The sequence below is a fragment of the Pongo abelii genome, chromosome 22, assembly GCF_028885655.2.
Source record: "Pongo abelii isolate AG06213 chromosome 22, NHGRI_mPonAbe1-v2.0_pri, whole genome shotgun sequence".
In the NCBI taxonomy this organism is placed as follows: Eukaryota; Metazoa; Chordata; class Mammalia; order Primates; family Hominidae; genus Pongo; species Pongo abelii.
Window position 1 is genome coordinate 53,051,530 of NC_072007.2, and position 27,515 is coordinate 53,079,044.

General features: G+C 53.8%; 1 protein-coding gene and 1 long non-coding RNA gene across 7 annotated transcripts in view; one reads left to right on the top strand and one right to left on the bottom strand.

The window, feature by feature from the left end:
* Positions 1 to 4,048: 4,048 nt before the first annotated feature.
* Positions 4,049 to 27,515, top strand: part of PDE9A (phosphodiesterase 9A) — a 123,461-nt gene continuing 99,994 nt past the window's right edge. For 2 of the 5 annotated variants that reach the window (XM_024239428.3, XM_024239430.3), the window contains exon 1: positions 4,049 to 4,312. In XM_024239428.3, coding sequence (XP_024095196.1) covers positions 4,244 to 4,312 — 69 coding nt within the window. In that variant the 5' untranslated portion in view covers positions 4,049 to 4,243. The remainder of the gene's footprint in view (positions 4,313 to 27,515) is intronic. The other 3 variants (XM_054542587.2, XR_010138894.1, XM_054542583.2) reach the window with 3 other exon arrangements.
* LOC129052332 (uncharacterized) lies at positions 11,804 to 17,451 on the bottom strand. Of its 2 annotated transcripts, none has more exons than XR_008517337.2 (3): positions 15,801 to 17,451; positions 14,734 to 15,028; positions 11,804 to 14,116 (listed from the first exon to the last, which is right to left on the bottom strand). It is a non-coding gene; the product is annotated as an uncharacterized LOC129052332 (long non-coding RNA). The 2 variants fall into 2 exon arrangements; XR_010138895.1 differs by having other exon boundaries at positions 15,717 to 16,448.

Here is a 27,515-nt window from a genome sequence, read left to right on the forward strand (position 1 = left end):
GTCCCTTTCTTGCTGGAGACGGTGAGCTGGCCAGGGACCTGGGAACCAGCAACCAGCTCCTCACTCCGCAGTCTTGGCCCTTCTTCCGGACTCAGCTCCTCCAATCTTCAATTTGGCTCTGATGCCCTAATTTGAAACTCTCCTTGGTGTGATCTTTTTGGGAATTAAAGAGGGAGCTCTGCATACAAGAATGAGCCTGTGTGCACCCTGGAAGGTACCAGAAGAAAGTGCAGTCTGGGTAGAGAGTGGAGGCAGAGGCTGGACCCACTCAGCTCTTGGGAGCCCTGGGGCTTGGCACCTCCAGAATCTCCTCCATCTCCAGCCTCCTTCCCTGTGACATGCAGGCAGAATCTCACACTCTGTCTGAAGTTTCTAGACAGTTGGAAACGTCGCTCGTGCATATGTGAACTCAGTCACCACGTTCCCCAAAGACCCAAGGCCTGAGCTGGGGAGGCATTCGACCCCACCCAGCGTCCCCAGCCTCGTCCCCCCCAAGGGTCCCCAGCCTCGTCCCCACCCAGGGTCCCCAGCCTCGACCCCACCCAGGGTCCCCAGCCTCGACCCCACCCAGGGTCCCCAGCCTCGTCCCCACCCAGGGTCCCCAGCCTCGACCCCACCCAGGGTCCCCAGCCTGGCCCGAGGCCTGCCTGGCAGAGGCAGAGGGTTCCCTTCATTTTTATCTTGATTCTGAGGAACCGACATTGGCTGCATTCCCAGCAGCCAGGCCAGGAGCAGGGATGCAGGTTTAGGATACCAGGAGACCCTGGGGCTGATGTGGGGGGCACAGAGCAGGCGCCACTTCTGGAAACGTCCCCACCAAGGCTGTCCAGGACCAACGAGCATGACTGCAGGCACAGCCAGGGGAAGGAAGGCAGACAATAGGCATAACGCCCACCTAGGAAACAGGCACAAATGAAGACCCCACAACCTCCAACTTGGATGCGGAGTGAACCATTCCTCACCACCTGCACAGGTGAGGTCTGTGTGTCCACCTGGCCAGCTCGGGATGCCCAATAGCTGGGGACACGCTGTTTCTGGGGGAGTCTGTGAGGTGTCTCTGGCTGAGACCGGCATTTCCAGTGGTGGACTGTGGCGAGCAAATGCCTCCCTGTGTGCATGGGATCATGCAACCCCTTGAAGGGCTGAAGAGAACAAAAAGGCAGAGGAAGGAGGAACTTGCCTCTTTCCTCCCGCCTGCCTGCTTGGGCTGGGACACTGGCCTTCTCGTGCCCTGGGACTGGGTCCCCACCATCAGCTCCCCGGCTGGGACACTGGTCTTCCCCTGCCCTGGGACTCAGTCCCCACCATCAGCTCCCTGGGTGTTGGGCCCTCAGGCTTGCACTGGAGCCACACCACCAGCTTTCCCGGGGCTCCGGCTTGCAGGCGGTAGCTGGCAGGACTTCTCAGCCTCTGTCCTCATGTGAGCCAACTCCTCACTATTGGTCTCCTTCTCTGAAGGACCCCAACTCATGGGTCCACCTGACCGTGGTCCAAGTCCCATCATGCTTTGCAAAGCTGACTGCAGCTGCTGCTCACTGGCCTCCCTGCCCGGACCCTTCCATGCACCCTCCTCCAGCATCCAAGAGGATCCTGTGAAAACCCGCGCCAGACCACGGCCTTCTGCACTGCCTCCTGTAAGGCATGCAGTGGAGGAAGAGTGAGCTCAAGTCATTCGTGTGACCACGCGGGGTTGCCCCCGTCACCTCTCTGACCTCACAGCCCACTACGGTCCCCCACAGCCCACTCCCTCCCTCCGCTCTGGCCACGCGGGCTCCTGCATAAGGGCTGCTTCTGTGCCAGAAGTTCCTTCCCTCTGACACACACAGGCTCCTTGCTCCTAACGCCTGTAACATCCCTCCTCCTATGTGACCTTTTGCCTGGCCACTTTCTCTAAAATTCCAACTCCCTCACACTGCACATTCTATATCCCCTTCCCGCAGGATTTTTCTTTTTTAGAGATGGGGTCTCACTATGGATTTTTCTTCTTTGCCTTAATTTTTATCCAACACCCTACACATTCTATTTATTTATACCATCGTGTCTGTCTCCCCCAGAGAATGCCAGCTTCTTCAGGCCAGGGATCTCTGCTTATTCTGTTCACTACTGAATTCCCAGTGCCCAGAACAGCACCCAACACACAGTAATGAGATTGTTGGAAGACCACACTGCTCCACGGGGATCTGGGAGAGGAAAGGGTTCCTCTCTAGGCAGCTGCTGCGGCCTCATCAATCCAGTATCATACAAGAGTCCAGTCCAGCTCCTAAGAGTGCAAAGTAATTATAGATGCAATTATTCTTCTGAGCACAGAATCAGCCAGGCAGCGTGAGGGGCCAGCCTCTGGATGCACACAGAGTCTCAGAGCCACACCCTCCACCCTCCTGGGGAACTGCCCTGCAGAACCACCCCCCATGGGTGGGCACTCGTCCTTCTGGGGCTCTTGGAGGAAATGGTTACAGAAGACTAGGCCAGATGACAATAAGGGATGGAGAATAACTAAGTGCCAAGCCAATGAGCCATCTGCTGGTAAGAACTCCATGCCAGGCAGCACAGGCGGTCCTAACAGCACGGTCTCTGGATTAGCCCAAATAGCATCGGAACATTTGACAACAAATTGAACTACTAGTAATAGTGCTCACTTCAATGAGCTGGGGACACAGTATCCCCATGGCGAGTCAGGTGGCCCACTGTAACCACCCAGCTGGGTTCCCCCACCCCAAAGGCCTCCAGGCTGTCCCCTTCTCATCCCGTCACTTGAAAAGCAAAACTCATGGTGCCGAAGCTCTGACACGGACCCCACTGGAGCTGTGGGCAGGGGGTGCCAAGGTACCGAGTTCCAAGCCGTTGTTATTTGAGAGCGTGCCCCCCGCCATGAGAGCAGGTGGGGGGACATAAAGTGACACGGGATGGACTGGCCAAAGGCTGAGGACGATCACTTACCTCACAGGATGATGCCACCCCCACGGACAGGCAGGGAGCTCTCACCTTCCCCAGGACCCCAGCTGCCACCAGAGCTCCAGATGGCCCTGGGGGTGTCTGTAAAGCCTGTGACCGTCCACCAGGTGGAGACCAGGCTGGCCAGGGGAGGGAGAGGAAGTGACCACTGGCCCTGGCACTGGCTGGCCGGCTCCAGCAGGCCCGAGGGGGAGGGAGGAGCCTGGGTGCACCAGACTCTCTCAATAAGCAGCACCCAGACACTTAAACAGATGGAAAGCGGTGGCTTGGAACTCACTTCCAACGAAACAATAGCACATGCTCCGGCTGGCTTTGACACTTGCTTCCAAAGGCGACATGCACCCAGGGCCAGGACCACGGCATCTGAGCCTCCTCCCCCAACCGCCCACCCCATTCCCAGTGGAGGAACCCAGGAGAACTGGGGGCGGCCAAGGCAGCCCTTCCGTGCTCCGCAGATCCAGAGGATGCCCACAACCCCCTTTCCCCTCCCGCCTTTCCCACACTCCCTGTAGCAATTCACACAAGGGGGGAGGGGACGAACATGCTGAATCCAGCAGATAGCTTGCGGCGGGGTAATCCTCGGTCCGGCCCCATACAGGACAGAAATAAAATCGCCATTTCAGCTCCGGGCGCAGCTGGAGGAGGCTGACGCCCCCTAGTTAGGGGAAGGCTGTGGGTGAACGAGAAGGAACTTTTCCCGTTTTCTATTCAAATGAAATGAGGGTGGCGGTCGCAGCAGGGAGAGAGGAGCGAGGGGAGTTTTCCCGGCGGGGCTGGGGGGTCCACAGCGGCGCTGCCACGCTCAGCCCAGCGCTGGCTTAGGAGGCACGGACTGCGCGGGGAGGCGACGGCTCCGGGCCGAAGGGGTCGCTCAGGGCTCTGCACAGCTGTCCAGGGGGCATCGGGAGATAGATAGGCGGCCGAGCGGGGGCTGGAGTCAAGGGAAGAAGAAAGAGGGGGAAGGGAGGTGCAGGGAGTGAAGAGGAGGGGAGAGAGGAGAGACGGGGGAGGGAGGGGGAGGGGGGAGGGGGAGGGGCGGGCGGCCGGGAGGAGGAGCGCGCGAGCCGGAGTCGGAGCCCGAGCCCGAGCGCGAGCCGAGCGGAGGAGACCCTGCGGCGCGCGGCGGCGGCTCCCGGGCGTCCCGGGCCCGGTGGCGGCGCGGCTCTGGTTGGCTGAGCGCCGCGGGCCGCCCCCCCGCCCGCCCCCTCCCCTGCTCCCCTCCCCCGCCTCCCGCGGCGGCTGGCGTCGGGAAAGTACAGTAAAAAGTCCAAGTGCAGCCGCCGGGCGCAGGATGGGATCCGGCTCCTCCAGCTACCGGCCCAAGGCCATCTACCTGGACATCGATGGACGCATTCAGAAGGTAGCCCCCTCCCCCACCCAGACACCCCCTCCTCCCCCCGGGTGACAGCGCCGGGGCCGGGCGCGGCGGGGCGGGACTGTCCGTGCGTCTGCCGGTCCAGGCTGCGGCCTCCGTGCGCTCCGCCAGCTCTGGTCGGGGGCGGGGGTCCCCACGCGCCGGCTCCCCGGGGAAAGGGGCGACTTGCCCTGGGGGGTGGGGGCGGGCTAGTGTTTCCATTTCACAGGCAGAGCTTTTCTTTTTAAAAATCTGATTAGGCTGAGTTTTTACATTCAAGGGCTGGCACATGAAGCCTTTAATTTCCGGTGGATCGGCCCGCCGGGCAGCCCCTGGGTCGTGGTCCGCGGAGGGGGCGAGCAGCCGCCGCTTCCTGTCGCGCGGGGGCAGGTGCGGGGGGCGCCGGCCGGGGCGCTGCTCCCCCGCAGGTGGGTAGCTCCGACTACAGAGGGGGACTTGGGCCGCTGCACCTCCGGGGCCCCGCGGAGAGCCTGGGGGGCAGCGGGTCCGGCTCTCCCCTGCTGTGCGGAGATAGGAAGTCCCTCGAATGTCCAGTGTTCCTAGCGGACTTGAGTTACACAGGAGAGGGGTTCAGAATAGACCCCCTTTGTTCGTGGCCCCCTCTGACGGGCAGAGAGGGACAATGAGCGCGCCGGCTTGGAAGGGGCTCTCATGAGCTCCCCCTAAAGTCCCCAGGGAAAAGCCATTGTGAGGAAATCCCTCAAACCTCAGCTGGGCGTTTCAGGAAGCCCTTGCAGCTGCTTCTCACCTTTCTGCCCACGGAGTACTCCACTGAAGGAGGCCAGGGAGAGATGCCCCCAGCCAGGCACAGAGCAGGTGCCGGCCAGGCGTGAGTCTTTCCTGTTCCCAGATGTGCACTGGGCCAGTTTAATCAGTAGATTTAAGCCAACAAGCCGCCCTCACCCTGTGCCCGGCTTGATCCCCGTGAAATGGAAAGTACAGCCCTCTCCCACTGTAGCCCGCTTTGAGAGACTCATAACCGGGAGAAGGAAGCATCTTCAAGGACAGGTGGTCACCCCCTTATTTCATCAGTGCTGGGCAGCTGGGCAGCGGCAGACGCACAACTAGACCCAGGTCCCTGACTCCAGGACTAGGCGTCTGCAATTGCATGGGACTGTAACAGCCTCCTTTCTTCCCAAAGGAAGGAGTGGCCCTCCCTTGAATATGTCACTACTCCAGCATGCACACTCACACACACACACACACATATGCTCCAGTGCTCACACATCCACTCCCAAACACACACACACGCACACAAGTGCCTACACACACGTGCACATGAGCACACACATGCACACCACATAGGCACATGCACACACACTTTTTCTGCCCAATAGATGAGAATGTATCAAAGACCTGCCTTTAAAAACAAAAATCTTTTTAAAGTGAGTTGTCACCAGATCAACAGCAGCAGGTCCGTCCTAAGAACTTCCCAAAGATGTCCCAGGAGCAGCTCTCTTGGAAGCAGGTGAAAAGTGGAGGAGAGCTTCAGGAGGGGGGAGAGGAGGACGCTGGGTGTGGCAGGCCAGGCTGTTATTGTGGGCAGGGTAGCTTTTCACAGTGAACACGCTGAGGTTGGGGTGATCTCCAGGAAAGCAGCCTGCAGGTGGACCCTGGGGAAGACATGGCATGTGGCACCTGTGCGGGGGAGAGGCGGATTGACTGCCAGCTCCACCACTTCTGTAACCATGAGCAAGCCCCTTGGCTCCCCAAGCTGGCATCCCCGTCCATAAAGAAGGGATAATAAAATCTGCTTTATAGACTGGAATGAGAAGGGAATAAGTGAATGTAAACACTGCCTGGAACAGTGCAGAACACGATGAGCATTATTCTTCCCTCAGTTTCTTCCATAAACGTCCTTTCGCGGTGCAAACAGGGAGGCGCCAGCGGGTCTCCAACCCCCCCCCCACCCCCCATCTCCACAAGGTCTGTTGCTTGCTCCTGAGCTGCCCCTGCCCTCTGCCCCTTGCTGTGAACCCCGTTGGCAGCTCCTAGCTGGACTGTGAGTCCTGGTTGAAGCTGAATCGTTTGCCCAAGCATGTGCCGGGCAAAGCATGATAACTTCTCACTCACCTCCCAGGCTGCACACCCAGCAGTGCTGTCACGGATGGGTTGCACCGGGCTCAGCTGAGAGCACTTTCAGCGCTGCTGCCATCAGCCACCATTCCTTCTCTTAAAGTACCAGGCACTGGGTAAATCCTGGAATTTCCAGCGTGAATCTGTCTCCCTGCGATCCGCCCCATCTCCTCTCCATCAAAGGTCATGGAAACAAACCCATATTGCTTCCTAGGAGGGGGCCCTGGGGGCCTCTGGGTGCAGGAGATAAGGGATGTGTTGCTTTCTGTCACTGTGTTCTTCTGCACCACCTGGCCATGAGTCCTGGTGATGGGCACACCGGCTCCTTCGTTATCTCTGCTCTTTGTCCCTCTGGTTACCTAACCCCCTGGCCATCTCAGTTTCCCCCTGAAACCGCAGAGATGGGGAGGAAGGAGGGAACATTAGAAACTGGGGGCTCTGCCGAGTTCTGTGCTCTGGCAAAGCTCCGGGTTGAAGTTGTCTGGGGGAGGCCCCAGGCGGCAAGTGCCGGTGTCTCCTGGCTTGGCCTTACCTGTGCAGGTAACCCTGCAGACATCCCTGATGATTCAGAGGAGCCGCTGCAGCCACTTGGCAGCCAGGTCAATGCTTTATTTATAGGAAGAAAACTCCAGACACGCTCAGGTGTCACATCACCAGAGTTACACAGTGGAAGACAGCAACAGGAATTTGGGGGATTCTGTCTTCCCTCCTCAGGAGCTTTTCCTTCAGAGGTTGTGCAGAGGAAGCTGGGGGTGTGAAGTGAGTCGGAGGCTGCCTCCTGAGCCCTACACGAAGGCAGGACTCCATGCCCTGGAGTCCAACTGAGGCTCCGTTTTCAGTGCTCCCATCTCATCTCGAGAAGCTTGGGTCGGTTACTTCACCCTGTGCCCTTGTGTTGCTGTGCTAAGAATTAAATGAGATAAGGCAGATTGCCTGGTCAATGAGCCAGCCGTGTTTATTGAGCATCTACTATGTGTTGAGTGCTGGGGTCCAGGGTGAATGGGAGTGAGAAGGAAACTACAAATGATAAACAGCAGCAGATGTTGCAGGCTGGGTGGGCCAGCCCCGTGTGGGGCCTGGTGAACAGGGTTTTTTCCCTGATGATCGGCTTTGTGGGCTTTGTGGGGAAGGAGCCCTTTGTGCAGAACTGGTAGCAATGAGGATGGCCTGGTGAGAAGCTGCTGAAGGGCTGGGGACAACCTCCACCCAGCCAGCAGCATCTGCACGGGCCTGTCCCCGTCATCTGTTCATTGGCTTGCCAGGGTGCACAAATCAGGACTTGGCACTTCCCCAGCACCAGGTGAAGCCCTCCTGTCACCCCCAACCCCATGTCCAGACCCTCAGGTGGGCTGTTGAAGAAGGGGAGAGGTGGAAGCCAGGTCCCCAAACCTAGGGTGCTGAGGTCCTTGCTTCAGAGAGACTGTGTCCTCTAGGAGCTGAAGCACTTCGTCTTTCCCCAGAGGGTTTGTTTTTCCCTTTCCTCAGCTGCCCCTACCCTGGGGGGCCCTGGCTGCAGCACCTGCTCATTTCTCTTGCCTATGGAGAAAGGGTTTGCTCAGCTGAGCTGCCCATGGAGTGACAGGGATGACGCACTCAGCACTGGGGAGCTGGAGGGGGTCCCACCTGGTGGCACATCCAGGCTTGGGTTTGCCAATCTTCCAAATGGGGGAAGAGAGAGGCCTTTGGGACCCCTGGGCCAGGCTGTGGGCTCGGGTGTGGTGAGGAGCCACATCTGGGTAAGACTGAATGCTCCGGAGCCTCTGTGGGTGCCACTGCCCTGACCTGGCGGCCCCCTCGGGACACTCGCACTGTGCGCGGCCTCCCTGGCGCCTCTGGGCTGTGGTGTTCTGGTCTTGGCCTTGCTCTGTAGCTGGAACCCAGGTCTGAACGCATCGGTGGCCGCTTGAGTTTGCGGGGCTGTTTGTCCTCTAAACCAGGGCAGCGAATGCACACAGCCCAAAGGGAAGAGCAGCGCTAGAAAGTGTTCAAGCGTCAGCAGAAGTCGGCTCCCAGTTCTTAATAGTTTGCCACCCACCATGGCTACGCCACACCTACGCTTGCCTCCGCGCCACCTATGCCTGCCCCCTTCACCTGCGGGAGCCCAGGGCTCTGTGCCCTGGGCAGCTGGTGGGGTCTGCCCAGGCCTTCTCATGATGCTTCCATCCAGCCTGGTCGTGGCACCCAAGGCCAACCTCTGTGGGCCCCAGAGCTGTGCCTTTTTGGCTCAGGTCCTCTCCTCAGCACTTGGAGTCCAGGCCTCTGCACCCTGCTGGGGTGGTCTCTGGTCCTGGCCCAAGAGAATGTCGCTCCCTGCTGCCTGTTTCTACTGACCTGTCCTGTTCAGGCCCCTCTGCCTTCATTTCTTGCTTTGGTACAAGCATGAGCTGCTGTTTCCCCCGGCTCCTCAGGGGAGAGGAGTGCACTGCCCCAACCTTGTCTGGTGTGGTTAGCACGGTGGGGCCTTAAGCCCTACCCGGCTCCTGCGTGCCTTTCCACCTCTCCTGCCCACGACATGGTCAAATGCAAACCTCCTTTCATTTTAGAAGGCATGGGCTGCTCAGCCCACACGCGCAGTGCCCTCTCCTGGGGCTGCAGGCATCTCTGCTCACTCGTGCAGGGCTACGTCCTCCGGCCACCCTGACTCCTCTCCAGGTTTCTCGGCTCCAGCACCACTGTCTACACCCTCCTTCCCAGGTGGACAGTGGCTCTCCTCGCCATCTTCTCCACTTCCAGCCTATCATCTGTCTGCCTGTTACATGTTTGTAACTTCTGATCTTTAAATTGGTATAAAAATGGTACTATAAGTTCATTGAACCAAGAAAAGCTGCTGAAGGAAGGGGGTCACTCACACCCTTTTGGGGTTTCCAGTGTATGAATGGAAGGGGTGGCGGTGGTGGGGAGACAGGGAGCAATGAGAGTTGCCAGCCTTATTGCTGTCCTGACCCCTAGCTGGGGACGATGCCCCTGTCTCCGCCTGAATTGAAGCTGCGCTGTGAAAAGTAGTAAGAACCCTCGGTTTTTGGTTCCTTTTTCAACCAGCAATCAGCCATGAAGTGCCTGACCACTTGAGAGCTACGGCAGGTGCTGTCTCGGAGAGGGCACTGGAAGCTGGGCCCTTCCCAATTTTAGCCCAAGGGCGCTGAGAAGTCAGGGAGCTGCTGGCCTCCCCACTCCTTTCCATTGGTGTGGTCCGAATTCCCCTTTAGCCAGACACTTCCAATGTCCAGAGGCCCAGGAGGGGACAGCTGGAAGCCAGAAGCCCACCTGATGCCATCAGGAATTTCCGTGAATGACCTGGAAACCTCTCAGATTAAACCAATGTCGCCCAATCTGGGAATCCAGGAGGGCTGGTCCCATGGAGTGGTGGGGACATGGTGCTGAGATGGACAGCCTCGCCTCATCCGCCTTTCCCACTTGCCAGCCAGGAGGCCTGGGCAAAGTCACTTTCTCCCCAGAGAAGTGGAGGCTCACTGTGCAGTCCACACTGAGCAATGGGGTGAAGTTTCCAGAGCAGGGCAGGGCACGTGGGGAGGCTCAGGAATGCCACCCTTGCCCTCAGGCCTGGGCACAGCACAGCCCCCATGACACTTCTCTTATCCTGGACCCATCAGCCTGGAAGACTCTGGAAGCAGCAGTGGCAGCACCTTCCTGTCACTTGTCTTGTCACTCCCCAAGTCCACTGTGAGCTGGAACCACAGGCTCCCATGAAGAGGGAGCCAGAACCACAGGCCCTAGGAGCCCGGGTCCCACAGCCCACACCTTTGTCTTCCAGCCAGCCTCTCCGGAGCTCAGTGTGGGTGGAGGGGCTGTCTGGCCTCAGAAATGGGCAAAAGACAGCTCTCGTTGTCAGCGAGGTAAATCTAGCTCAGAGGAAGGGCACACTGTCCCCGTCAGACGCCTCAGATGAACTGACATGCAAATGAGAGATGAAACGGGGACGCGCCGGGCAGCTGATCTCAGTGCAGCAACCGGGACACCTCAGGGCATAAGCCAGGCAGGGAGGAGGCACGAACTGGGCCCCGGGGGCCAAGACTTCCTGAGAGGCTGGGCCCGGCAGCCCAGTCCTGGGCTTGCTTCCCAGGGGGTGGTGGGCAACCCTGAACCCTCTCTCACCCAATCACCTGCTCCCCTGGGCACAGGTGACCCAGCAAGCCGCACTCCTGGGAAATTTCAGAAGGTCTTGGGCAAGAAGGGCCCAGAGAGCCCCCAGAGACCAGACAGCACAGCCCGCTAGCTGGGCCTGCCCCAGACAAAGCGTGTCTGTGCTCCTTGGCTTTCTCCCCAGACAAACCCACCCTGAGCACAGCATCCCTCCAGCTTCCAGGAGCAGGCACAGGGCCTGCAGGGACGTCTGGCAGAGAAGGCAGTTTGCGAGTCAGTGCCTGGCTTGTGGAGGTTGAGACCAAGGCCAGTTGGGTGCTTGCATTTCCAGGGGTCCAAATATTTTTGAGAAGAAAGTGTTCTAAGAAAGTGCACAGGGTGGGGGATGAAAGACCACGCTCTGGGTACCGTGTACACTGCTCGGGTGACAGTGCACCAGAATCTCAGAAATCACCACTAAAGAACTTACCCATGTAACCAAACACCACCCCTTCCCCAAACAGTTGAAATTTTTAAAAAAAGATTAAAATGGTTAAAAAAAAGAAAGAAAGTGCACAAGCAAGGGTCCATCTGCAGGAGTTGGAGGAGCGCATGCCTGTATTCCTGGCACCAAGGGCACAGTCATGCCGTGGGCACCAGGGACGCCCAGTGCACTCAGCCACCCAGGGGTGGCTCCCAACATTTTCAAGCTCAAAAAGAAATATTTTCTCTTGAGGGTGCAACTTATTTGTCTTGACCCCATCCCTGACTGCCTGTCTCCCGCCTCACCCTGACCACATCTCCCCAAATCCCAAAGCTGGTCACGTAACAGGAGCGTTGGCCCTGAACAGAAACCCCCAGTACCCCTGAAAACTCGGTCTGGAAACAACTAAAAGAAGAGCCACAACATTTTATTCCGTTTGCTTTAGATTCTCTGCCTTTTTTTTTTTTTTTGAGATGGAGTCTCGCTCTGTCGCCCAGGCTAGAGTGCAGTGGCACGATCTCGGCTCACTGCAACCTCCGCTTCCCAGGTTCAAGGAATTCTCCTGCCTCAGCCTCCCGAGTAGCTGGGACTACAGGCGCCCGCCACCACCCCCGGCTAATTTTTTATTTTTAGTAGAGACGGGGTTTCACCATCTTGGCCAGGCTGGTCTCGAACTCCTGACCTTGTGATCCACCCACCTCAGCCTCCCAAAGTGCTCGGATTACAGGCGTGAGCCACCGCGCCCGGCCTTTTTTTTTTAATTTTAAATTGTGGTAAAATATATAAACAATAAACACTCCCTCCCCATCCCCCTCCCCCAGCCCCGACCCCCACTGTTCATCCCACTTTCTATCTCCATGAACCTGATGAGTGCACGGACCTCACAGAAGTGGAGTCACACAGGATCACCCTGCTGTGCCTGGCCTCGTTCACTCAGATCATGCCCTCAGGTGCATCCATGTTGTAGCACGTGTCCGAATTTCCTGCCTTTTTAAGGCTGAGTGATATCCCATTGTGTGGATGGACCACATTTTGTGTTTCCATTCAAAACAGATGAATCGACGAAACTGCCTGATATTTTTAAAGCCTCAGTCATTTTCATTCTTAGTTCCTCAGTTTGCAAAGGGACGGCCTGTTGTGATGGGTTTATTGTTGCGTCTTCTGAAAAACTTTGTGAGTTCCCGAAGCCCTCTCCACGTCTTGAGGCTGTGCTGCTTTGCGAAGCTGTGTGCGTGTCTGTGGTGTAGCCTGTGTACAGCCTGTGATGTGTCACAGCGGAAGGGCAGGGGGCTGTCCAGGGAAGACAGATGCACCAGGTTCCGCTCCACGGAGCTCAGCTACCAGCCCTGGTGGAGAGCGCAGATGGGGCCGATTTGTCATTTGTCTGCGCTTGAGCCCAGCAGCTGTGTGGCCTCCCTGGGGCAAGTCACTCACCCTCTCTGTGCCTCAGTGTCTCTGTCTGTGAAGTGGGGGGAAGTTTTTGGAAGATTAAGTGGGCTAATACGTGTCAAATGCTAGAACACACTGGCACTTGGTAAACGCTATATAAATGTTATCATTTTTGTTTGTTTATTATTTATTTATCCATGTCATGGATTTAAGGCAGTCTAATCTCAGTGCCTGGTGGAGAGAGATCCGGGCCCCACCCTCCCAGGTTGTCAAGTGGTCCTGTGCGTCCCACCATTGTCCCCAGCACGGGGCCGTGTCCAGCGTGCGTGAAGGGCCAGCTCACCTCACAGCTCTGCTTCCCAGGTTAGCTCCCATCCACCCTCCCCCTACCTGTTTCCCCACTGAAGGAAGGGGCAGAAAGATGCCTTCCCTGTCCCTTCCGACTGTTGCACAGGGATGGAGCTCTATGGTACACACACACATATACATGCACACACCCACCACACACACACACCATGCACACTCACATCACACACATGCACTCACCATGCACATCACACACAAGAACACACAGCACACACACCAAGCACACGCACATCACACATGCACACACCCACCACACACACCACACACATGCACACATACCACACACACATCACACACCATGCACACACACCACACACATGCACACACCATGCACACGCATATCACATACATGCACACATCACACTTACACACATGCACACACCATGCACATCACACACAAGAATGCACACCACACACACATCACACACATGCATACACATTACACACACATCACACATGCATACACATCACACACACATCACACACATCCACATGCACCACACCCACCACACACATGCACACACCCACCACACATGCATATCACACACATGCACACACACCACACACAAGCACATCACAAACACCATATACGCACATCACACACATACACGCACAGTATGAAGATGACAGAGAAGTCAGCAGAGCCCCTTGGGGTTTCAGGAGTTGAGTGTGGACGAGGCAGGTGGCCACACAGCTCGGAGGGAGGGCAGAAGGCACCCTTCTTTGCAGAGTCACAGTGGGGCTTGCCTCCTATACGTGCCCAAAGGGTGAAGCCCCTTATCTTATTGCCTGATTTGATGAGATTTGAAGTGGCTGAGCTTGGAGGGTATGGGCTGAGCCCACAGCAGACAGGCCTGGCAGTGCCCCCCGTCTTCCCACCCTCCCATCACGCAGCCCAACTCTTGGGGACGAGGTGCCACCGTGATGTGCCGTCACCTGCAGCAGCATGTCCTCATGCCAGGCTGAGACTAGCACTGTGTGACCAGCCTGCCCCATGTCCCTCAGCGCTGTGTCACACTCCACGCTGAGGCCCCACTGAAGCATGCCAGGCCGCATCCTATTTCTTCCAGGTAGTCGTCTGCCCAGTACCTCCCCTCCCAGGCCTTTCCCCAAAGCCCAGGCCTCTCAGCATCCGGGACTCTGGAGTCTCCCAGGTGTTGATGGCCGAGGTCATCAGCTGGATGCCAGGCCACCCAGGGTGCTCCAGGTCCTTGCTGGGGTCTGGAGTTTGTGATTCAGCCTCAGTCCCTGTGGTGAGTCCACCATGTGTCCTCAGACGATGGATCAGGGAGCCCCCAGAGGACAGCCCGGGACAGAGTCGGGTCCAGATGCCAAAGGGGCTTCTCGAGGCATCTCCAGCTCCCACCTGCCCCTCAGAGTGCCAGGCTTGGCTTCTGGAAGAGAAAGCTGGGGGTTTAGTGACTCCAGCCAACTGCTGTGAGCCCGAGGCATCAAACTAAAAATAGTGAGGCCAAGAGAGAGTCTTTGTGTTCGGCTCAGTGGGCAATGGTGCCTCACCTCGCAGCATGACACAGGGCTGATGACACGGGGCACGTTGGTCACACAGTGCCAGTCTCAACCTGGCACAGGGACCTGCCACCTGCAGGTGATGACACATCACACTGGCAGCCGCCCCTGAGGGTGCTGCTGCATTGAGGAGGAGCCCAGATCTGGGGAGACACTTGCAGCAGATGAGGCAGGAGGCCAGCGAGGGGTTCTGCCTGCCTTCCAGGCTGGCCTCTGCATGGACACAAAGCAGGAAGGGCATAAAGGTGACCCTGGCCACCAAAGCAGGCCTGGAGCAAACTGGACCAGCGCAAGGCCCCGGTGCCAGCACTCAGAGACATTTCTTTTCTGGCAGGAAAACTGTGTTTCATTTTCTAATGAAATTCCAAGGCAATCAAAAGGCAAGGAAAGAGGAGGGAAAGGAAGGGAGGGACGGGGTTCCATTCCCATCCGAATGGAAGCCCCCAAGGCTTCTGTAGTTCCCCCCGTCACCAACTTCACTCACCACTCTTATCTGATGCCTCCTATTTGGGTACACACGGCCGGGTCGGCCTTGCAAGAGCCTCAGTTTCCTCTCGACTTCCGCCTGCCTGCACTGTTACCACATCCTGCCATTGACCTCTGTTCATCCCCTCGTGGTCACTGCTGTGAGTTGAATTGTGTCTCCCAAGAAAGTGGATTCCTGTCCTAACCTGTGAGCGTCCCGTTAGTTGGAAATAGGGTATTTGCAGACATAATCACATCAAGATGAGGTCATACTGCTTTGGGATGGGCCTCAAGCCCATATGCCCACCATCTTTCTAAAGAGAGGGAAATGCAGACACACATTTGTCCATGGAAATGAGAACGGAAGACGAAGAGACAGAATCAGGCCGTGTAAAGACAGACTCAGAGACCAGAGTGATGCGTGTACAAGCCAGGCTCTGCGGGCAGCCCCTAGAAGCTGGAAGAGGCAAGCCTCCCCGGAGTCCTGGGAAGGAGCCAGCCCCGCCCATGCCTCGAGCTCAGACTTCAGGCCTCCAGAGCCGTGAAAGATAAACCTCTGTGGTTTGATGTCACCCAGTTTGTGGTCTTTGTTATAGCAGCCCCAGGACACTCAGGGGGTTGCCTTGTCCACCCCCATTCTGGCCCTCTGAGGGACTGTTTGGCTCTTAGAAGACCCTTCAACCTGCCCTCTGGTCCTACCCCACCCAGAGATCCCTGGCTACACCCTGCCCAAGGGAGCTCACCAAAGCCCACAGGGTCCCTGTGATCCTGTCACCTGGGCTCCCACAGGCCAGCAGTGTCGGGACCTGGACATCTGGCTCCAGCCTTGGTGGCCACCCCTGACCTTGCTCTGCTCCGACAGCTCCCGGCCTTCCCTGCCCTGGCCGGCCCTTGCTGAATGTCCCCTCTCCTAGGAAGCCGGATGTGTCGCATGCAGGTGCCTCTTTGCACTGTAATAACTCCTCACCAGGCACCCTTGGAGCCCAGGATCAAGTCACTCACCTTCCAACCCTGACCCTGCCCAGAGACTGGCCCGGGAACCAGTAACAGTTGTTGAATAATGAACAATGGTTGCATGCAGCTCACCCGTGAGAGGGCGTTGCTTGGCTGGGCCAGGTATGAAGCTTCTCCCGCGTGGCTCCACCGTCTATCCCTCAAGCTGCTGATGCTGCCCTGGGCACCTCTGCTCAGTGAGGCCCCGTTGAAGTCAGTTGGGGACGCATTGTGGACCGTGAGAAGGGAGTCCTAAGCACAGGAAACACTGCCTTCCTGGGGCCTTAAAGAACACGCTCACCTTCCCCAAGGGCCTTCAGGCCCTGACATCTAAAAAGGTGTTCTTTATCAAAGGGGAAAGCAGCCCTGGGGTGGGGGCGTGACCATCAGCGCAGTGGGCGTGGCCATAACTGAGAGGGCGAGGCCATCCGTGCAGTGGGCGTGGTCATCATGAAAGGGCGTGGCTTCAGCAGGAAGGGCGTGGCCATCAGCTCCAGAAGGCCCTTCTTGCTGTTCTTGGACTTGGGTTCGCCTTGTCCACGAGGATCTCAGCTGGAGCTGCCAGTGGCAGGGCTGGCACCAAAGCACTTCTGAAGTCTCCCCACCTCCCAAGTGTGAGGCTGCGGGGAAGGAGGGAGGGCAGCTGGCTTGTTTCTGGATGAGCCCATCTGACTCAGCAGCTGGGACCCAGCAGGAGCTCAGAGCAGGTCCTGAAGGTGCCGAGGCCCCACCCGCAGCTCCGTCTCAGCTTTGTGAGGGCTGCACTCCCCCGTGTGCATCCGGCGTCACAAAGGACCACAGGCCCGGCGGCCTCCACAGCAGACACCAAGGCCCTCGCGGTCTGAAGGCCGAATTCCCAGGTCAGGCTGCAGCAGGGCTGGTTCCTGAGGCCTCTCCTGGGCTGGCACCTCCTCCCCGTGTCCATGCAGGGCCAAGCCTCTGCATGTCTGTGTCCTCAGCTCCTCGTTTTACAAGGACATCTCATTTTAAAGGCCCGGTCTCCAAATAAGGTCATATTGTGAAGTGCTGGGGGTCAGAACTACAACATGAATTTTGACGGGACACAGTTCACTCCATAGTACCCCCTTTGGGAAGTGGGGATGACATCTCCCTTCCCCATCTTCTGCCCTTTTTAACCCTTATGTGGGAAAGCAGGAGGGACCCAGAACGACATTGGGTCACCAAGGAGAGCATCGCAGCCCAAAAGGTTGAAAGGCGGCACCAAGGTCCCGCGCCTGGTGACGGCCAACTCGCCCTCCCAGGCTCCAGGCTGTCCCCACTCCCCCCCGCCCCAACCCCAGCATGTTGAGGCGCCTGGTCCCATCTGCCCATTCACTCCCTGTACACAGACTGCTTCTTTGTCCTCCAGCCAGGGGTGAAGGGCCATGCTGGCGAAACAGCAAACAGCCCCAACATGCTTTGCAGCCTGACCAACCACATGACCAGTTTGAGGAGGTTGGCTGGAGATCACAATGAGGAAGTTGGATGAGGGGTCCAACTTCTAGCAGCCCATAAGCCTATCCATTCAGACACCAAATCCATAGAAAACGGAGAGACAATATACTGATTTTCAAAAGGGAGACGTACCCCAGCAAGTACAGACCAGGGAACAGGGTGCTGACGTGGCCACAGTTCTTAAACTACTCGACTTCGTGGATGGGGCACAGTTTTTTTTAAAGGGGGATTTAGAATTCTATTTGGCAGGTGGCATGAAAAAGAGTTTTGAATAGAAACACGCCCCTCCCTCCCAGTTGCCTGCCCTGTATGTTTTGTTCTCTTGAAACAAAGGAATAGAGTGGTGAGGAGGGAGGGAAGATGAACCAGGAAGAATGAGAACACTTGGCCTGCTTCTCAGATGGTCTCAGACTGTCTCCGCTCACAGGAGTTGCAGGTTTTTGGGTTTTATGCAAGTTTGGATCACAACAGGCGTCTTGCAAGAACCAGGCATTACCTTTATTCCAAAAGGCTTGCTGGGCCTTCTTGAAAGGACTGGCAGGCACCACTTCCCTAGAACCCTGTGGCAAGTTCCCTCCTCCCTACCCCCTGCTGTTTGGTCCAGGACCCCCGCAGTCCTGACTGGGACCCCCTTGGCCCTTTTCAAGGGAACCAGCACAGCACATGTGTTTCTGCTTTGATGAACCACCCTTTCCCCCCTGCAGTTCTAGTGGAATCTCCCCTGCCTTATCCCATTCCCACTTGGAAATGATGATGATGGAATGGACACTGCCGGCTTACCAAGACATCCAAGCTCTCTGGGTCGAAGTTAGGGAGAGGGGTGCACAAAAAGGATTCCACTCCCGTCTGCCTTCCCCTGCCTCCCCGCTGGGGTCTCCCTTTCCCATGGTTTCCTCTAAATCTTTTCACCCATGCCCAGTCACACCATTCTCACATACTGCCTTGAAACTGGGCTTGAAGGGGCTGCGTGCTGAGAGAAGGTCCTCTCCCCCAGTGATCCTCCAGAGGGGCTGCCGCCTGGGTCCCCCGAGCACCTCCTACCCCACCCTCCCCATTCCTGCCATCCCCAGGGTCCAGGGAGCCCGGATTCCAGGGAAGGGTTGCATTAGCTCTCACTCGGAGTCCTGATACAGCAGAGACAGACAGAGGCCCCGGGAGAAGTGAGCATGAATTATTAAGACAAGGGTGAGGCCCCAGAGAGGGGGTGGTGGAAGGGTCATGTTCCTGCAGCGAGAGTTGCCTCGTGCTTGAACTGGGTATCGAGGAGTCAAGCAGATTGCAACTGGCGAGAGGCCTTCAGAAATGCCCCGTGAGAGTCCTGTGCGCAGAGCTCCATCTCAGCACATTTCTTGTTCTTTTGGTTCGTCGATTTTTGCATTTTCAGTCCCCTGTGATCCATTATTTATAACAGTGGAGATTGGCCTTAGACACTAGCAGTGAGGAAAACAAAAGCGAAGCTACCCAGAAAAATGACAAGAGTGATGAGCAGAGCAGCCATGACAAATTAGCTCTGTGCGGAGGCCCGGGATCCGCGCAGATGCCGGCGCGGGGGAAATGGGCCCTGAAATCCCGCCGTCAGGCCAGGCAGCTCTGAGCGTGACCTGGAGGGCTGTTCAGACGGTCTGGATAGCCGTGTCCTGCGCATGAACATCCTCCGTCGGGAGAGGAATTCCCCACGGATTATCAGAGCTGCTCCCTCCACCCTCCCACGTCCCACGTGGGTCACATCAACTCCCTCTGCAGTCTCTGGCCAGCTGCTGAGTCCTCCGTGTCTCCCCTCGTTAATGCCTCCTTCACCATCCCCTCCTAAAGTTTCCCCCAATTGCATACACGCGCTGAGGCTCACCCGGTATCAAGGACTCCCATTGCTTCCGAAAAAGATTCCACCCCTCTTAGAAAAAAGGCCAGGGCCGCTGTAGCAAATGGCCATAAATGCCACAGCTTAAAACAACAGAAACGGATTATCTCACAGCTCTGGAGGATGGAGTCCAAAATCTGAATCGCTGGGCTGAAATCCAGGTGTGGGCAGGGCCGCGCTGCCTCTAGAGGCTCCCCCCGGAGATTCCCTTCCTTGCCTCTTCCAGCTGCTGGTGGCTGCCAGCAGTTTGGGAATTGTGGCCGCATCACACCACCTTTCTGTTTGTTGTTGACATCCCTGCCTCCCCTGCCTGCGGGGTCTTAGATGTCTCTCTACTTCCCGCTGAGTTTCACTCCACATTTGAATTGGATTAACCCATGCCATGTTAGGCAAATGTGCCCCTCAAATCCTTCCACTTAACAGACATTTATTGGAGGTTCCTGTGTGCCGGGCCCAGGAGAAGGGACATTAAATGAAGAGATGAATCTCGGGAGATCATGGCGTGCTTCAGAGCCTTGGCGTCAAAATGACAACCGACACCCCACTTGGCGGCTCATCTGGGGCCCTGGAATCAGCAGACTGAGGTTGGAACCCAGCAATGGCACATGCTGGCTGTATGTTCTCGGGCCTCAGTTTCAACATCAGTGACATGGGGATAGGATCTGCCCAGCAGAGATAAGTGCTCACCACATCCCAGATAGCCGAGTATCTCACAGAGGCTCCTGGTATGGTCTCCGTGCTGCTGCTCAGCACGGAATGAAGAGGTTCAGGAACTTGCCACAGCCACGGATAACGAGGGACAGAGCTGGAATTGAGCCCGGGAGCCTGCACACACAGCCCAGTGTGACTGTGCCTTCCAGGGAGAGGCCGGCCCTGGCACCAGGTGGGCATGCCAGCATCAGCTTCAAGGTGTGCTTTAAGGATCCAAGATAATGTGGATGCTTCAACAGATGCATGGCAATAAAAGGAAAGGACCATGTTTCACATTCACACACACATACACTTACATTCACACACTCACACATACACTTACATTCTCACATACACTTACACACACATTCACACACTCACACATACACTTACACATTCACACACATGCTTACACACATTCACACAGTCACACATACGCTTACACACATTTTCACGCATGCTTACACATTCACACATGCACTTACACACACATTCACACACATACACTTACACATTCACACACATACACACATTCCCACACATACACTTACATTCACACACATACATTCACACACATACATTCACACACATGCACATTCACATACACTAACACACATTCACGCACACACACATTCCCACACATACACTTACATTCACACACATACATTCACACACTCATACACACATTCACATACATTCACACACATGCACATTCACATACACTAACACACATTCACGCACACACACATTCACACATACATTCTCACACGCTTACACAGTCACACATGCTTACACATTCACACATTCTCACACGCTTACACACACATACACTTACACATTCACACTCATACGCTTACACACATACATACATTCACACACATACACTTACACATTCACACACATACACTAACATTCACACATACACTTACATTCTCACACACACATTCACACATACACACACATTCACACATACACTTAGACATTCACACACATACATTCACACATATGCTTACACACACATTCACACACATCCACTTACACACACATCCACACACGTACACTTACACAGTCGCACATACACTTATACACATTCACACGGACTAGCACATACACTTACACATTCACACATACACTTACACACGCACACCACACACAGGCACTCACACATTCACACTCACACTTACATTCACACACATACAGTCACACACCACGTACACATACACTTACACTTGCACTCACACACATTCACACACAATCACATTCACACATACACTTACACTCACTATCATTCACACACTCATACACACGCACATTCACACATGCTCACTCACACTCAGTCACATACACTCACATTCACATGCACATACACTGACATACACATACATTCACTCACACACTCACACACATTCACACACTCATACATACACTTACACACACATTCTCACACACACGCTTATACACACATTCACACAGTCTAACACATATGCTTACACATTCACACACATACACTTACATTCTCACACACACGCTTACACTCACACACGCACTTACACACATTCACACACATACACTCACACACACACTTGCATGCACACACATACACTTACACACATTCACACAACACACGATCACACTCATACTTACATTCACACTCACACATACACTTACACCTACATTCACACACTCACACATACACTTACATTCACACATACACTTACACACATTCACACACATACACTTAGACATTTGCACTCACATACACTCATACATTCACACACATACACTTACACATTCACACACATACTTACACACACATTCACAGTCACACACACGCTTACACACATTCACACACATACACACATTCTCACACGCTTACACACATTCACACACATGCACTTACACATTCACACGCATACACTTACCACACACATACACTTACAATCACATTCATACATTTACACATTCACACGCATACACTTACCACACACATACACTTACAATCACATTCATACATTTACACATTCACACTCACGTACACTTACACACATACACATACACATTCACACACACATACACTTACATTCACACACATACACTTACAGACATTTGCACTCACATACACACACATTCACACACATACACTTACACACACATTCACACACATACACTTAACATTCACACATGTACACTTACACACAGTCACACATACGCTTATACACATTCACAGACTTGCACATACACTTACACATTCACACACATACACGTACACACGTACACTTACATGCAGTCATAAGCTTATACACATTCACACAGACTTGCACATACACTTACATTCACACACATACATGTACACACGTACACTTACATGCAGTCACACATACGCTTATACACTTACACACATTCACACACATACACTTACACATTCTCACAGACGCTTACACACATTCACACACACACATATTCACCCACACATTCACACACACATTCACACACTCATACATTTACACATTCACACTCACACTTATACACATACACATACACACATTCACACTCACACATACACTTACATTCACACACATACACTTACACACATTCACACACATACACTTACAGACATTTGCACTCACACTCACACATACATTCACACACACATACACATACACTTACACATTCACACACATACACACACATTCACACACACATACATTCACACACACGCTTATACACATTCACACAGACTTGCACATACACTTACACACACATTCACACACATACACGTACACATGCACTCACACCTTCACACACACACACACATACACAGGCAATCACACATTCACATACACTTACACACTCACATTCACACACTCACAGTCACACACCACATACATACACTTACACATGCACTCACACATTCACACACTCACTATCACATTCACACACTCATACACTTACACTATCATTCACACTCATACACACTCACGCACATTCACACACATGCTCACACATACACTCACATTCACACGCACATACACTCTGACACACATACACTCACACACATTCACACACACACGGATGCATTAGTTTTCAAGTCAGGATCCTAGCACAGCCCACACCCTGCATTTGCTTGGTGTCTCCTGAGGTCTGTTTCTAGTTGTACTTCCCATCCCTTTTCTTGCCATGTATTTCCTGAACACATGTTATCTTTGATCCTTAAACCATGACTTAGAGATACAGATGTATGACAAGCTGAGAGATGATGTGAGACTGTTGTTAATTTTTTCTCCGTGTACTAATTACATTGCTGTTATCTTAACCACAAAGGAAGCGTTCTACTCCAGAGAGCTGCACGGAAACAGTGCAGATGGACTAGCACGATACCTGAGCGGAGCTTTAGGATAACTACGGTGCTGGGGAGGTTGGGCCCCAGTTCAAGCAGGAAGGGAGGCGTGGGGACAGGTGTTGAAGCTGTGGGTGTGCAGCTGAGGCTTCATGATGCTTTCCTCCTGCTCTTGTGTACGTATGAGCATTTCCATAACAGGGAAGTGTTTTGGTTTTTTTTTTTTAAATAACATCTTAAATGCCTCTGGCACATGGGAATCCATGGTAATTTCTGTCGTTGTTGTATATTCTTTTTCAAATGCAATGACCTGAAAAATATCTCCTAAACTGGAAAAGGAAATGAGGCTGAATACAGCTTTTATTTTAGCAAATAGAGAAGCAGTGATTGTCTGGCGGTTAACTGTAATCCATTTTGAGTGGGACTTTACTGTTAAGTATTCTAAAAACAAGAGACCAAACAAAATGAACAATATGTCCAAATGTATATATATATAATTTGTAACTGGAGGCAAATTGCAGATAAATTGTAGATATACACAGATAGATGGATGGATAGATGATTGATAGATAGATGATTCATAGATAACTTGCAATGTTTCTTCAGTGAACGCGTATTTATTTCTTGGGTAATAAGAAAAAACAATAGAATATGGAATTTGGGGCTTGGCCTCTTTTAGCTCATTTTTAAAATATTAAACACTTGTAATTATCGAGCGCTGAAAAAGACAATAGAAAATTCACCTTTTAACTCCCTCAAAGATAAAAATGTGCGACTCTGCTGGTCCTGCAGGCCGGTTTGGTCTGTTCTCTCCCCCAGAGAGATCCCCAAGCCCGGCTGAGATGTGCTTGTTTGTCTTGAGGGCAGACAAAGCCTAGCAAAATCTTATGCAAAATCTTATGGAAGCCGATATAAAAGCTTAATAGCTTATAAAAGCTCTAAAAATGATTCACAGTCTAGGATAGGGAAAATAAAAAGAATTTGAATTGGTTTATTTTCCTTTGGAGGATCCTAAATCAATATTTATTCTGAGTACGCAATCAGAAATATCAGTAATTTGAGAACAAGGCAAACAGAGCTGCACGTCCTGTTATGGCCACGAGCCCACCTCGCCTTCGTTCAGACCACGGCTAAAGGTCTGACTTAGGTGCAGCACGCACCCCTGGAGCTGAGGTCCTGGAGCAGGGCCAGGCCGGGCTCTTCTCTCTCTTGTCTGTCCTCGTCTGTGGGAATGAAGATGACACAGCACTCAGGAGGTCCTTTTGAGGACCCAGAGTCACTGGGATTTTAGGGCGTTTGGCTCTGGTTCTAGCCCAAGTGTGGTCTCAGTCCCCGTTGGTGGTTGTGGTTGTGGCATGGACGTCATTAGTCACATAACATAAAACCACGGAACGCAGAATTTGCTCACCCTGGTTCACACAGGAGCAAGCTTGGGCACCCCCTGAACGCATGCCAAAGGGCAGGTCCAGCTCAGTGCTGGGGTGTGGAGGAACCCACCTGGGGCCTGCCTGCAAAGACAGATGCCCTGCCGTGTTGAGAAAAAGAGAAAACTGGTCTAAACCACAGTGAGGTCAAATGGATCGTTTAACCTGTCGAGTTTGGTTTTTTGTTCATCCGACGTGGTTGATCTTATTAACGCATATGTATTTGTGTTGATGTGGCCTCCAGCTTCCGTCACACTGTGGATACAGTTGGATGTGGCTGCTAATCAATGCAGGGCTCAGCAGGTCAGTCAGAGCAATCAGAGCCTGCTGTGCGGTGGCATCTCCGAGTTAAGACAGGCTTTTGTCCCATACGCTATTGAAACACCCAGAAATGCTGACATGTTGAAGTTAAGGCCACGTGCCTTGGTGCTACTTGCTTGCGAAACAGCCTTTGAAGGGAAAAGGAGGAGGAGGATCCATGAGTTTCAAGGGTCCCCTCCTGTAATCACGGCTGCCACTCAACGGAGTAAGTAATGTGTAGCGGGCCCTCTATCTGTATGACGAATCCTCCCAACATTCCTGTGGGCGAGGTAGGATTTGTCTCGCTTTGCAGCCAAAGAATCAGAGCCTCAGAAAAGTGAAGAAATCTTCCCTGGGTCAAGCTGGTAGGAAGAGGGACTGGAACTGAACCCACATCTCCACCTCCTCTCTTCCTACTCCTCTGCCTTTCTTGCACCTAGAGCAGTGTACAACATCAACAACTGACCAGGGCGATCCTGGAGATAAGAGACAGCCGAATGGCACCGACCTAGCCAAGCCCAGGCCTGCCCAGGTGGAACAGAGCCAGCTAGGAGCATTCGGTAGCAGAGGTCAGCCCGCCGATTGACTGTTCTCACCTCCAGGCCCACAGCCTCCTCCACCCTGATGCTCTATGAGTCTAGTGCGGCCCTTTGCACAATTTTAGCAACTGAACCCTTTTCCTCACAAAATTGTGATACCAGCCTAACATATGAAGCATATATAAACAGTTGGGCAAATCATAATGGTTTCCATTATTTCATAAATTTGCATTTGTGGCACCAAGGAGAGAATTAATGAGAACAAGAGGGTTCTTCTATGAGTTCCACATTTGGATTTGGGGGTTCGAGGTGGCAGCTATAGGCTCACATTAGTGTCTGCATCACTTTGCTTCAGTTTGTCACGGTGGCCCCCAAATCCAGAACTGCCCTCCTCGCTGAGTGAGGAGGGTCCTGCCTGCACCGCTTTGCAGACGTGGGCCAGCCCGGATGCCTGGGCAACACTGCCCTGCAACTCGCTGGCCTGCAGGACATCTGCAAAACATTCAGGTCTCACGACAGTGGTCACGAATGGCCTCACAGACACTGAGTGGACTCGACCCCAAAGAGAATGCGTCGTCCTTGAACATGTCGATATTTAGGTTATTACACAATGAGTGTGTTGCTTTGCAACTAATGTCTGAAAGAGTTAGAGCAGATGTACATATAGAAACGAAGAAATGAAATCTGAATCCATGCTGACAGATTCCCCCTCCCCAAACCTTGCTCAAGGTAACACAGGTGACCAGGAGCAAGTCCCAGCTGGCCCCCTGCTAGCGTGCTCTGAGTGGCCCAAGCGGGACCCCTGCCCAGGCTCACTGGACTCTCCTGGAGCCCCCAGACACCACACCCTTCCTCATCACTGAAAATCCACTTCCACAGTGTAGGAGATGCATGGATCTGAGGGCCAGTAGGAAATGCTGGAGCTTTAGACATTTTTTTTGAGACAGGGTCTCCATTTGTGGCCCAGGCTGGGGTACAGTGGCGTGAGAAACTTTAACACTCTGCTGAGTCCTAGCCCTTGGGGAGTGAGGCCTGGCTATGAGGCTTCTTGTCAGAACTCCACGTGACTCTCAGGATGGAAGAACAGGGTGGGGGCTGCTCCTCCCCTCCCTCCCTCCAGCCCCCGGCCTTTGTAAAACGGCTCTGCCTACGCGCCTGTAGCCAGTGCAGAACCGTGGAGCCCTCTCCCCTTCCCTTCCCAGGAGGGGCCCCGCCTTGTCCTCCATGCCGGATTCTGTTCGTCCTCCCCCAGGTCCGACTGCCCCATTTCCTCCAGGAACCTCCGTCTCTCCTACCACCAGCCTCTCTCCTACCCCCAGACACACACTCTTTACATTCCGATTTCTGTCCTCTGGTTAACTGGCGTTTAATTTTCTCAGCTGCTTGGCTTAATGCCAAAGAGTGTTCTTCCAAATAAAAATGGTAAAGACCTTTTTTCTCCCATGAGAATTTTATGTAAACACAGTGCAGCATGCTCGTAGGCTGGCTCTGTTATCAATTTCTAAGCTCAGCTTCCAGAGCTAGGGAACTTTTTTATTGGTTATAAAAACCCTACATATTCAGTGCAGAAATTTTGAAAAATGCAGAACAGTATCAGGGAGAAAATAATTCATCCCCCACTACCCAGAGAAAACCGCTGTTAACACCGAAGTACCACACTTGCTGGTGTTCTCATGCAGATGTGCATTTAGGAGGGTGTGCGTGTAAGTGTGTGTGTGGCTTTCTCTGACATAAGTTTGTATCCTGATCATTTTCACTCAGCATTACATCAGCAGCGGTTTCCAATATAGCATTAAATTGTCTTCAAAAACATGATTTTAATGCCTCTATAAAGTTCCATCATGGAGGATCACTAAAATGTAATGACTTCATTGTTTATGAGATACTCAGCTTAATTCCATTTCTCTGCAGTGAATAATCCAGAGGAACACGCTCAGTGAGCATCTCTGCTTGCAGCAGGGCAGCACAGGGCATTGGTTGGGGTATAAATCTGGGGGTGCAGTGGAGATTAGATTAGATCGTCCGTGGAAAGCACCAGAATGGCGCCTGGCACTTAATAAATGCTCTTATTATTATGTTTATCTTCATTATGTCCCTAAGAGCCATTCCTGGAAATGAGACTCTGAGTCAAAGGGCACAAATACCGCCAACCTGCTTTCCGACAGCGCTGTGTGGATACACAGGCCCGAACGGCGCCAGCCTCAC